At 41.9% G+C, this 13,698-nt stretch overlaps 1 protein-coding gene across 1 annotated transcript in view; it reads right to left on the bottom strand.

The window, feature by feature from the left end:
* Window positions 1-13,698, bottom strand: part of CAPN8 (calpain 8) — a 101,764-nt gene that overhangs the window by 41,465 nt on the left and 46,601 nt on the right. Inside the window, exons 3-9 of the mRNA XM_036756649.1 lie at window positions 13,380-13,498; window positions 12,964-13,097; window positions 11,674-11,842; window positions 9,782-9,865; window positions 7,798-7,883; window positions 4,242-4,316; window positions 2,889-3,049 (exon numbers count right to left, since the gene is read on the bottom strand). Of these exons, the coding sequence (XP_036612544.1) occupies window positions 2,889-3,049; window positions 4,242-4,316; window positions 7,798-7,883; window positions 9,782-9,865; window positions 11,674-11,842; window positions 12,964-13,097; window positions 13,380-13,498 (828 nt within the window). The remainder of the gene's footprint in view (window positions 1-2,888; window positions 3,050-4,241; window positions 4,317-7,797; window positions 7,884-9,781; window positions 9,866-11,673; window positions 11,843-12,963; window positions 13,098-13,379; window positions 13,499-13,698) is intronic.

Below are 13,698 nucleotides of genomic sequence, written 5' to 3' on the forward strand. Positions count from 1 at the left end.
TAAACCAACCTTAAGGACAGTTTACTAACTTCTCTTGCAAATAAAGGAAAATGTGAAAATGTAAGAGGGAAAAAATAAAACTGTGTCCATTTTCTGTAAATTGAACCATCTAAAATTCTTGATAGAATGCAGGAGGGGGGGATTTGTTCTGCGAAGCTTGGATTTGGTCAAAGGACCACACCTGAGGACCTAGGGGGCCACATATGGCCTCAAGGCCACAGGTTCCCCAGCCTAGGAATAGGAGTTTCTGAAAACAAATTTAAGTAGAAAAACTTCTCATGGAGAAGAAGAGAACACTAAGTGGAGTTCAAATGAACCAGAATGATCCTCTCTTCTAAGGCCTTCAGCTCCTGCTGCCTATATGACCTTGAGCAAACTTAAGGCCTCCCTGTTAAAAGAGGGGGTTGGACCAGATGACCTTTGAGTTTCCGGCCAGCCCTAAGTTTCTGATCCGATGATCTGAAGTCTCTGAGAGTCTGTTTCCTGGTTAACAAAACAAGTCCTGGGAAGAGGAAAAATCACCTAATGTTGTCAGAGCATTTTGAATTTTCCGGATGAAAGGCAGGGTTTCAGAAAAGATGAGGATGTCTGTCTAGGTAACTCCCTACTCACTCAGAAGTGCTCTGTGTAACAGGAATATAAAGGCAATGTTCTTACAAGCTGTAAAAACTAGGATGATTGACATTCAGGGAATGTTGCTGCCCTAGAGAGATTAGACCTCAGGCCAAGTGGCCAATTGCCACTTCATTTTGCTTATGAAACATACCCTTCTTATATAGTGTGATATCTTTTATGGTGTATAAGGAACACGCTTTTGTAATTAAACATTCCCACCATGATACCTCTTATTCTCAAAGGGAATTCTTTTTCAGAGAGAAGAAGACTACCTAGTCAGATAGTACCTGGAGATTTTACACACGGAAGCTGAGGTCCAGAAAGATTGAGTGAATTTTCAAAGGATGCGTAGGTCCATAGCAGAATCAGAACGATAAAGAAATTGCATAAGCCATGGCTGGTGATCATCCTTATCGTGCAGCCTCAACAATTTTAGTAATGATGCTTCTTAGCTTCTCTTATTCTTTTGGAAGAGTCTAATTTAACAGACGAGCAAGGCATCTGGGGATGCTGAAAAGCACCTGCTAGTACCGCACACTCTTATGACTCTTCCCTCTGCCACTTAATAGATGTATGACTTTGGGGAAGTCAGTTCTGGTTCTGAAACTCAGTTCCCTCATCTGTAGAATGAAGAGCCTAGAACAGGTCTGGGGAACCTGTGGCCTCGAGGCCACATGTGGCCCTCTAGGTCCTCAAATGTGGCCCTTTGACTGAATCAGGGCCTAGAGGGTCACATGTGGCCTTGAGGCCACAGGTTCCCCACCCTGGCCTAGACTCTCTAGGATCTCTTGCAAGTTTGACATTTTAGGATTCTATGATAATGGTAGCATTGTTTATTCAACTTTGTCTTCTAGGAATCTAAAGTTCCAGAATCATAATTCAAGGACAGCATCTCTGGATTTTAAAGTTAACTATGTGTAAGCTCCCGAGGAGACAAAGAATATTCTGAACTGTTTATGTATTTGCATCATTACCAATTGGCAAGGGAGAGAAATCTGTTCCTGACGGCTGGTTGGCAAGGGTATGTTAGCATTTTGTTTTATGTAGCTACTACATTCACTTCTAACAACAGTTCCTAGCTGCCCAACTTGATCTGTGCAAATTTCTTATGTGCCTCTCGGGAGTTGCAAATGGTGATCATATTCTAACATCTCCAAATACACTATAATCTCTGCTTTTTTGTTTGTTTACTACTTGACAGAATTGAAGAAGGGAAATAAGCTATAAAAACAGCAAGTTTGAGTAGAATTGAGGGTTGGGGCAGGAGAAACCTTGAGGAGATCCCAACACTGTCAAGTTTGGACTTTATTAGGATACAGGTAGCACCAGGATGTAGATGATACCATGTCCAGAACATAGAGGAGACATGATCCCTGCCCAGTGTGCTTACAGTCTAAATCAGGCCAATAAGACAACATCGAACAGAGAAAGTACATGACTTGTATTGATGAGAAGAGAGAGTGTGTTTTCCTTCGTTCCTCCTTAGAGATGTAAGGTGAGGGATGGTCATTTTTCTTAAGTCCTTCATCAGGTGTTGCCTCAGCTGGTTCAACCTAGGAGGAGCCTACATATACGTTAGTTTTCTTCAAAAATTGTGAAGTACAAGCTCGAGTTTCATGTCCATATCAGGGTTCCCATGTTTAGTAAGGCTTTCGTCTAAGGTTAGTACGTAAGGAATAGCTCGCACAGCAAGATCCATACTTTCCCTTGTCTGCCTCTGACTCTGAAGTGTGCTGAGTGAAATGGCTGGTTAGGAGTTAGTGGCTATGATGAACGATGTCTAAAATACATCCTCTGTAAAATCATGCCTTTGTTATGCTCAGGCCCACCTGGCACAGCACTGGTGGAGTGAAGCACTTTGATCAGTTGAACCAACCGCTAGCAATGTCACCATGTAATCATTGGCTGGCATTCGGGGTGGTGGGCTTAGCAGTAGTGGTCAGGAGGAGATGATGAAAGTGAAGGAGGGAGGGGAAGCACTGGTGGAGGAAGAGCGTGAGGGGAAGAAGCAGAAGGCTTTAGAGGGCTAAGAGTGAGTGGGGCTTGGCAGAAAGGTTTCACTAAAGTTGTGAATTTAGGACTACCATTGTCCCTCCAGATTCTGAACCATGCAAAAAACCCCAAGCAGATGCCTAAAAAGTCTAACACCACATCATTCATAGAATAGAAATCTAAAGGCAGTCAGGTTTTGATGCAGGAAGAACAAACCCAAAGAGCAGGCCTTGAGGCTGGTCATTCTAGTGCATCTCAACCATCATCCCTTTGGTCTGTACCTGGGTAGTTCTGGCAGCCCCCAGCTGTGGAGCCCCTGATCCAGCGGCCATTGAACAATGCCATATTCCATTTATGGATCTCCTCACTGGTCAAGGAGTCAGGAGACAAGTTACAGATCTCCAGCCGAGAGAATTGCCTCTGGAAGTCTGAAAATGACATCCTAGGGGTGAAAAGAGCAGAAAGTTCCCAAACTGGTGAGCTGGGATTAAAATGTTGCCAAACACATCCTCTGAGGAATTAATTGGGTTTTTTTTCATTCAGTGGCACAGATTTATTTCTGATAGTCCCAGCCTTATTCCAAAGGCTATGCCTTCCAGAGGGGATAGACTGACAGTACCATCACCCTCACTGTCCAATAAGCTAGATAATATTACTAATACTCCAAGGAATTCTCCTTAATTTCTTTGACTATGGAAAAACTACGGTGGTTTCTCCTTTTCTCCCCTATTCCCCATTGAATACAAAACCTGACTCTTTCAAAGATGGGACCAACTTGATAAAATGGTCATTTAATCCAGCACTTTCTAGATCTCTGGGCTAAATTACACCTAAACCAGGCCAGAGTTGTATATCTTTTTATTCCCAAAGGTCTCCATGGATGAAGACTTCAGCATCCCTCACGGGGAAGACAATATGTACTTAGGTAAGTAAATATAAAATACATATAAAACAGATACAAGGTAACCTTGAAAGGAAGGCACTAGCAGCTGAGGGAATCAAGAAGGGCCTCCTACAATAGGCAGTGCTTTAGCTGAGTTCCAAAAGAGGCCAGGGATTCTGAGAGGTGAGGGTAAGGAGGGAAAGCATTCCAAGCATGAGGGACAGCCAGTGAAAAGGCAAGGATTTGGATGATGGAGCAAGTTGACCAACATGGCTGGATTCCACAGCCCATCAGAGAAGATGGAAGTTGCTCACATTTCGTTGGTACACTACTTGGAAGCCATGAGGGACACTGAAAGCAGAAGTAATTTGTGATGGGATAATTGAATTTTAGAGTTAGAGAAAATAATTTTTCATCATTTATTTGACCAAGGTAGCATAGAAAGCTGGTGGTTAAACAAGGGGTTAGATTTCCTGGTTTTGATGGGTTAAATTAGAGCAGAGGAAGAATTTAATTTGTACAAAAGGAGGAAGGAAAACAAGGGCCTAATAAAACTGGTCGTGACTGTGTTCTTATTGCTTTACAATCCGTGCACCCAAGGAATCAACAACTCTCAGGTACTTCAGATCTCTCTGAGCATCCCTAGGGCTGTCAGAGGAAATCTGTTCCCTTTTGCTTCACCACGAAATTAGATCAGGGAAATTTGAAGCTCGAGGAATAGTCCACGCAAAGAACAAGAAAAATTTCTCACCAAAACTCTCCATCTTCAGCTTTCTTGTCTAGTTCTTCCTTCTGCCTGGGGTCTATGTAATTCCATTCAGGGGCACTGAAAGTCAAGCACAAGTCTTCGATTAGACTCCATAGAAATGAAATCTGTTTACAGCAGGTCTGTTGGGGACATTCACTAAACACTGACCCTGCAATGATCAGAGGCCACACAAACCCCACCTTTCCCATTGCATGTGTACTGCCACCACAAAGAACCTTGAGTTTGGGGCAGCCAGGTGGTGCAGTGAATAGAGCCCCAGCCCCGGAGTCAGGACGACCTGAATTCAAATCTGGCCTCAGACATTTTACTAGCTGTGTGATCTTGGGCAAGTCACTTTACCCCAATTGCCCTGCCTTCCCCCCTCCAAAAAAAACCCTTGAGTTCACTCAGAAATGAGTCTTTGAGGGTATCTTCTATGAACAAGAATGAAAGAACAAATTAAGAAAAGATAAGATCTGAAATCTCCTATTTAGTGTACACTAAGTAAACAGGAAACTAGGGGGTGCAGTGGATAGCATGCCCAGCCAGGAGTCAGAAAGACTCATCTCTCTGAATTCAAATCTGGCCTCAGACACTTACTAGCTGTGTGACCCTGGGAAATTCACTTCACCCTGTTTGCTTCAGTTTCCTCACCTGTAAAATGAGCTGGAAAAGGAAATGGCAAGCTACCCCAGTATTTTCACCAAGAAAACCCCAAACGGGGTCATGAAGAATCAGACAGGACTGAAAAATGACTGAATAACAAGAAGAAAGAAAGGGACTTCAAGAATCAGTTTTTCCCAGACCCTCTTTTTACAAATCTTTGTTGTTGGTGAATTGCATTAATTGTTAGGGGTCCCATATGAGAATAAGCAAAGGCCAGAGAAATGAAATAAACTCCTATCAGTTGACATATTCCTGCTAAAAGAGGAAACTAAATCCTACAGAGACTAAGGGACTTACCCAAAGTCATAAATAAGTAGCAGAGAGAGCCGGGATTCAAACCCGGGTCTTCTGGCTCTAAATCTGGTAGGGAGGGAGGTTTCCCATTAAATTATCATTTTTTTAAATCAATAAAAAATATGGTAGACATTGTCAGAGAATTAAAGAAGTTAAGATTTGGAAGGGATTTCAGAGGCTAACTAATCCAACTCATATCTGAGAGGTATTCCCTGTTAATAACATACCCAGTAAGTGGTCATCCAGATGCTTTCTGAAGAAGTCCAACGAGGGAGAACCTACCAACCCTTCAAGGCAACTCATTCTACTTTTGCACAGCTCTGATTGCTAGGGAGTTTTTCTTGACATCAATATTTGGCTGGGATCAGAGCTTGGCATTTTGTCATTAAAGTCACAAGTTACTGGAATTTCTAAAAGGTGTTCCTTAAACAGTCAACCCTCATATTAAGCTGGTGGATTATTCAATCCTCTTGCCTTGCCTCCTCTTCCTTTTTCTTATCTAACTACCAATCATTACACTTAATATGTGTCATTGTGTATTACATCATCAGTATATGCATGTATTATAGCATGTATGTATGATATCTGTGTGTATTTGTGTATGCCTTTCACGTGCACGCACACACACACACACACACAGAGGCATGGAATTATAAACTACTTGAGAGCAAAGATCATATTTCACTTACACTTACACTTTCACTTACATCACCCAGTATTGTGATTTGCACACACAAGTGCTTAATAAACATGTGTTCCTATTGTTAAATTGCATTGCTTTTTAGAGCCTCCACCTATGGGTGGACAAGGTCAGTGAGAGGGAGAAAGAAATAAATCAGTTCATTTCAATGCCTGCTAACAGTAAAAAGATCTTCTACCAAAAAAATTGTGAAATTAATTGTTGTTTGCAAGAATTACGTTCGTTTCTGTTATACTTTAGATAATTAGGAATTGGAAGCATTGTCCATCTTGCCAACAGAACTCAGGTTCTGAGATTTGCTCAACTCTAAGCGTCTTAGTTTAATAGGAACCCTCTAATCCAGAGGGAGTAACCCCATGGCCTTAGGTTTGGGTGTGGCAGGCTTTTCAGAACTGTAATAATAATAACTCACTTTTATGCAGGCACACTCAGGTTTTCCACAGACTTTGCTCACAACAACCCTTTAAGGTTAACTAGTACAAGTATTATTATGCTCCTTTTACAAATGGGGAAATGGAGGCTTACAAAGGTTAAGGGACTTGCCGTATTTAGTAAATGTTTGAGACAGGATTCAAACCCAAATCTCTTGATCTCTCCATTTCTCCCATACCCTTCATAGTCCATGCTGCCTAGAAGCAGACAAAAGATATTTACATTGCAAATTTTATTGATGCATGATTAAAATCATTGAAGTCATTTGAAAAGTCTAAATTGATACAGCTTCACAGAGCTGTGGGAGGGTGGTCTAATCAACCAGCAGCAGATTTTTCAAATGCTTGCAAACCACAGCAGAATTTGGGGTGGGGGTGGGGGAGAACGGTGGACAGGGAATGACCCTTGGTCATGAACATTAGTGAATACTGGCTCCTATCCTAGACCAAGCTGATCAGCCTTGCTCCAGTCTGACCTTCTCTTCCTTTGTTTAAATTAAATTTTACTATTTTTTTAATTATAAAGCATTTATTTTCTCTCCTCCTACACTACTGAAAAACAAATCCTTATAACAAATATTTTCAAACAAAACAAATTCCCACATTGGCTGTGTCCAAAAAATGTATCTTATTCTGCATGTTGAGTCCATCACTTCAGGCTTCATCATCAGTTCTCTGGAGTCACAGTTGGCCATTTTGTCGATCAGAGTCCAAGAGATGCTCACTGGCCACAAGCTATCTTACTGATTAGGATGGAGCTTGTTCCATTATTCAGAACCCTTCAGCTTTACAAGCACGACACTGGTTTCTAAAGCATCAACACCTTAGAAAATCACGGAGCTGCCCTCGAGTACCCCTCTCTGATTGACTTCCCCACCCCTCCAACCGTCAGAGAGGCCTGTCAGAGAAGAGCCTCTTTGGTCATTAATGTCTTCTGCCATGAAAGATCAATATCTGCCAGTGGTAATGAGCTAATGGAGTGAGCTCCAGGCCCATCGATCGCTGCCTGTTGTGACCAGTTGGCTCCCAAGATCAAATCTCATTCTCCAAGTGCCATTTTCTATTGGTCCTGATGGCTTTGGCCTTTGTCATACTGACCGGTTGAAAGGATCAGAGGGGAAGTGATTGATTTGACCTTTGGACCACACTGGTGCTCTAGGCAGAGAATGTGAAAGCTTCTGGGAGAGCTCCTTAGAGCCAGGAGTAATTCTGACTGACCTGTCTGTATTTGAAATGGAAGAAGTGGAAATCCAGCCTTAAACATGACGGCTTAGTTTTTCTAGCCTGGACTCGGCCCTCTTTTTCTAAGCAGACTGTGTACTTGGCGAACTTCGAGGGTTTCTAAATTCCCTACAACCAACCATTTTTCCTTATCATTGTTTGTAATTACATAATGCCTCTTCTCTGAAATATTCAATAATAGAAGAATATGGTGAGAGAAACTCGGCTCTCTCTAAAGGGGACCTACCTGTCACTCCATGCTCCTGTCCATTCTGTCCCACCCCATGGATTCCTTAGACGGATTAGCTTTTCGAGGCGGCCACGGTAATTAACCTGCAAATTCCACCAAAAAGGCAGAATTGAGCACTTAGAGTCACCCCTGGTGTCCCACATTTGCAGATGCATTAGGTTTACATTAGAATTCTTTTCTTGAAAAAAAAAATATATATATATATATATTTTTTAAAAAGTTCGATTCAATTCAACAAGCATTTATCAAGTATTTCTCATGGACCAGGCACCAAGGATACAGAGACAAAATGGAAAAATAGTCCCTCCCTTGGGGAAGGTTATTCTAGAGGATACATGCGACCTTTGTACAGGTAAAGAAATATACGGTAATTTCGGATGAGTGAGAGCAGTAACCAGGGGAATAAGAAAAGGCTTTCCTTAGGGAATGGCACCTTTCTTGAGCCTTGAAGGACTCAGAGAAATATAGATGAGAAGGAGGGGCTTTCCCAGCATTCAGGATGGCCAGTACAAAAATTCAGAGGTGGGAAATGGAATGCTTAGTTGGGGGAAGAGCAGGTGCTTTCAGCGGAGCATAAAGTAAGTGAAGGGGAGTAAAGTAAGTAAGTCTGGAAAGGTCATCTGGAGCTAGAACCAACAGGCCTCTAAATGTCAAGGTGAGGCATTGTGTTTGCAGGTTCCCCACCCCTGGAGCCATCTCTATTCTAGGTTCTCTGTCCTAGAGAACCATTGTAGCTTCTTAAGCTGGGGTCAGATATATGCTTTAGGAAGTTTATCTGGGGGCAGGGGAAGGGGGAGGACGAAGGGAACAAGCATTTATTAAGTGCCTACTATGTGCCAGACACTGTGCTAAGCACTTTATAGCCGTTACTTCATTAGATCCTCACAACAACCCTGTGAGGTAGATGCTACTATGACCCCCGTTAAGTGAAACCAGTTGAGGAAACTGAGGCAGACGGAGGTTAAGTGACTTGCCCAATGTCACACAGCAGTAGATGTCTGAGGCTAGATTTGAACTCAGGTCTCCCCCCGACTTCAGGCCCAGCATTCTAAAGATTATGTCACCTAGCTTCAAGTCTTCATTTATCATTATTCTAGAATTCACATAGCCACAGTCAGTCACTGGCCATATTAAATTTCCCTAAGTCAAGCAGTGCATGAGTGCTGGCTGCATTCTACAAGTATGATAAATAAATATCGGGAGTCGGTCAAAAGAATTGGAGGAAGAATATCACCATGACCAGCAACCATGTTAGGTAACATTTCTTTGCAAAAACTATGTCCTATGCCTAAAACAATTCCAAAAGACTCATGATGGAAAATGCCATTCACGTCCAGAAAAAGAAATGTGGAGTCTGAATGCAGATCGAAGCAGACTATTTCCTTTTTTTGTTTTCTTTTGTTTTTTTCTTTCTCATGGTTCCTCCCATTCATTCTAGTTTTTCTACACAACATGACTAATGTGAAAATACGTTTAATAGGAATGTGTACATAGAACCTATATCGGATTGCAAGCAGTCTTGGGGAGGGAAAGGGGAGGGAGGGGGAGAAAATTTAAAACTTACGGAAGTGAATGTTGAAAACTAAAAATAAGTAAATTAACTTATTTTTAAAAACCCTATGTCCTATGACCTTGTCCGTCATAGTTTTGTTGTCCCCCTACTCAACAATAAACAAATTCAACTAAGGTGACAGGCTAGATTCAAATAAAAAGACCCCATTTAACCTTTGAAGGACAGTACGCTTAACACTAAAAACACATACACTAACCAGGATTCTCAACTGACACAAAAATATGGTATTTTTACTTTTAAATTAAAATGTTCATCCTGCTGTCTCTACTTTCTTTGCCTGTGCAAATAAAATGCACTGCATCAATTGATGCAGCTTGATGCTTTGGGACATTGTTAAATTCCAATCCTTCTCTAAAGTATCACACCCCAGAACCTGATGGAGGAATAGCAGGGGATGCCTGGTTTCACCTCTTCAACTCCAGTGACGGAGTAAGCGTGCCCCTTAACCAGCTTCAGGCTGGTGATTTCCTGTGATTCCGCTGCATTGGTGATCTAGGTAGAGAAAAGAACACAGTCAGGAAAGGCTGGCAGAGGAATCCATTTGGACCTGCCCTGCCATTTCTTCTAATGACACATGGTGCAGAGGCAGGGCACGGGCCTCAATGATAGGATGAGGTCATGCAAATACAGTAATAAGCCTCAGACTTAATAGAGCTATCATTGTCAAGCCCTTCACCAATTAAGCCTGCTCAGCCAGGCAAAGTATCCGAGGCCTGCCATGACCCAAACATGACATACCAGCCTAGGGAACTGGGAAGTCATTTCTTCTTGGGAGAATGAGCCTGCACTGGCAGAGGAGCACCAATTATCTCGCATCGTATTTGATGTAAGCTGGAATCCTCAAATACAATGGATCAGACTATTTTCATAGCATGGATCCCTTGGATTCACATGTTTCCTCTCTCCTTCCTCACCTCCCCACCCGGCACCTCATTAAAACCTATCACCTCTTTATCAAAAATACATATAATGCATACATGTATGCTCATTCGTATATTTATATATACACACATGTATCTGTATTTGTATATATATGTATATAAGACAGACAGATGAAAGGGAAAGAAATAAGCATTTCTATAACACCTACTGTGTTTCAGGCACTGCACCTTTACAAATATTATTTCGTTTGATCCTCAAAACATCTCTGTCAGGTAAGTGTCGTTATTCGCCTCATTTTACAGCTGAGGAAACTGAGGTAAACAGATGTTAAGTGACTTGCCCAGGGTCATACAGATAGGAAGTGTCTGAAAATGGATTTGAACTCAGGTCTTCCTGACTGTAAGACCAGGTGGTAAAAATCTACTTTGCCTCCTAACCACCTTAATTGATAAGACAGACAGACAGACAGAGACAGAGACAGATAGTGATAGACATACACATATAGATTACCAGAGTTGTCATACTTTGGGAAAAGGAGAATATTTTATTTTTATTTTGTACACTTCTGAAATAAGTAGGTTGTTACCTGAGCAATGGTCTAATTGACTAGGTAGAAGCTTAGAGGTGATGAAAGAAAGGCATTATGTGGGGGAAAGCAGGCACAAGAAAGGAGTGTATAGCCGCTAGGAAGAATGTTAAATGATGCAAACAATATTCTAGACCTAATTTCTATGACCCTCATTTAGTTCCTCATCACTCCCCTTCATGACCTCCAGTTTAAAACATAATTCCTTGAAAAGACTTTCAATCAGGATCTCAAAACTAGTAACTAAAACTAAAAACTAATCTCCTCGCAGGATCATAGGTTTAGAGTTGAAAGGGGTTTCTGATCCCTCCCTCATTTCACAGCTGAAGAAACTGAGGCTGAGAGACATGAAGTAACTTACCCAATGCCCCACAAAAGGTAAGTATTAAAGCTAGGAATTGAACCAAGATCCTCTGCCCTCAAATCCAGCAATCGCTCCAATCTCCCATACTGTCTCCCATCTAACACATAGAGGAGGGGAACTCAGCAAGTGAGTAGGATTGGTAGAGATAGGACTCAGGGATCATGATCAATTATAGAGTATAAACCACTAGGGTTCAGAGATTAAAAACAAAAAGCAAAAACAACATTCTTAGATACTCTGATGAGTATCTAACCTTTCCCAACCCTATCCACTCACACAGGTCTTAGATCAGAATAAGATATTCCTAAGAATAAATCTGGGTACCACTAATAAACTCTAATGAACTCCATTAGGGCAGAGATTGTGCTGCCTACCAGCCCACAACTCAAAGTGTTCTCCCACCTCCTAAGCCATGTTTTTTTTTTCATTCAAAGGGACTGAAGACAAAGGGAAACATCCCTGGCTCACATCAATGGAGCAGCCAAGCAGTGACCTAGAGCGTAAAGCCTTCCTGATGATTTGATACAGATTGGACGGGGCCTTCTTCAAATCATAAAACTCTGAGATTCCTCCAGTGAAGTCTTCAAATCCCTCCACTGTGGACCCTCCTGTGAGAGCTTCATAGGACCCGTTGAGCCTGCAGGAAAGGAAAGAAGAAGAAAAGAACAAGGTGTACTACTTCTAATCTTTAGACATTAGCTAATATCCAGATAGCACCTGCAAGAAGAGGGACCTCTCCTTCAGTGGATGCATAGGTAATGGTGTTTTGTGGCGGGGATGGACTCAGGAAATGTAGCTTTGCAGACCTAGAATTCCAACTCAGGCCATTGCTCCAACAGCAAGGTCAGCAGTTTGCCAGGGTTGAAATTCATATGATTTGACATAAATCTGACTGTGGGCTCATTTCAGAGAATTAATGGCCTTTCCTTTCCAGAGGCAGCCCATCATCTTCCTTGGGCTTTAAGCAATTCTATCTTCCAGTCAAATTGGAATCTACATTAAAGTGAAACCTAAAATTTTGCAGAAGAAAGTTGGGAAGTGGCTGGAGTAGGAACCTAAGGAGCTGTAACCAAGGCAAGTGAGCTGGAGCTGGCAGACACAACTCTTGGTTTAAACAAGAAAAACTGCCAACCTGCTTGGGTCAGTGGAAGAGCTGCTAAGCAAAGGGTGGAAGCTTCATCAGCTGAGTCAAGGGGCCATTTCTTATTATTTATTATTATTACTCATCTTTCCTCTAGTGTTTTATAAAGACCAAAGTGCTTAACTTGGAGTTTATTAGTTCTATGTCAGTTCTGTTGTCCCTGTTAAAAGAAGAGGAAGCTAAAAAATAGATGGGTTAACTGATTTGCCTGAGGTCACATAGTCATCAAGTGGAGGAATTTAGATTTTAAGTCATAGGCCAAGTGTGAGGCTAATTTAGATCACTCGAAGCAGCATGCCATAGTACATAGTGTATTGGGTTTAGAGTCAGGAAAAGCTAAGTTCAAATTCCATCTCTGGCACTAGGTCATTTAATCTCCCTAAGCTTCAGTTTCTTCATTTGTAAAATGAAGAGGTTGGGCTCTAGGACCTCTGAGATCCTTTCCAGTTCTAAATTCACAATTCTATAAAGCTTATTGGCTCTCTAACTCGAGGGAGCTCCAGGTACCAGAGATCAAAGCGAAGATAGCACCTTAAATATGGATCTGTGTAGAGTTTCACTATAGAAGTATGGTGGTCATCCTGAAGTCCCCTGAACCCCAAATGTCCCCCACTTACTTGGCATAGGCCTTTTCCAGCAGGGCACTCCAGAACTCTCTGCCTTCTTCTGAGTGAAGAAATAGCAAATCCCCGTTTCTGGTGGGTAGCCTATCATCGATGACCACATCCACCCATTCTCCATACTGCCAGAACTGAAGGATAAGAAGCCCAGAGTCTGGTCATAGAGGGTCAAGGGAGAGATTGATGGAACAGCATGGTGTCTGTCTACCAAGAAAACATTATTTCCAGAGTATTCAAAGTAGGGATTTTATAATTATTTAGTACACATTCCCCTCCTCAAATAGATTATAAGGAACTGTCTCATTCAATTGCAGAGCTCCTCCATTAATTTTTTTTAATGAATAAATGGACTTTGCCACTGATGATGTCAAAGTGGGGAGAATGGTGTTGGGGCAATAAACAAGTCATAGTACCTGAAAATGAAAGATTCCTGCATAGTTTTTCTGGAAGCTCTGATCCTTGGGGACCACTCGGTAAAGGAGCTCTTCATTCAAGGTCAGGGAAGCAATGGCTGCCAAGAGCCAGCAGTCACCTGCACAGTATCATAGGACACATACATTGGTCAAACCAGGCCAATGGCACTCCCTTGGAGGTGCCACCAGCCCTTTATATTTAATACAAGAGCAAGCTGCAAATCACACTTTGATGAGGAAGAGTCTCCCTTTTCATTCTATTCCAAAATCCTGCACAACCAGTTCTGAACTCTAAGAAGCTTTTGCTTAGTTACTAATA

The sequence above is a fragment of the Trichosurus vulpecula genome, chromosome 4 (genome assembly GCF_011100635.1).
Source record: "Trichosurus vulpecula isolate mTriVul1 chromosome 4, mTriVul1.pri, whole genome shotgun sequence".
Taxonomy (NCBI): domain Eukaryota; kingdom Metazoa; phylum Chordata; class Mammalia; order Diprotodontia; family Phalangeridae; genus Trichosurus; species Trichosurus vulpecula.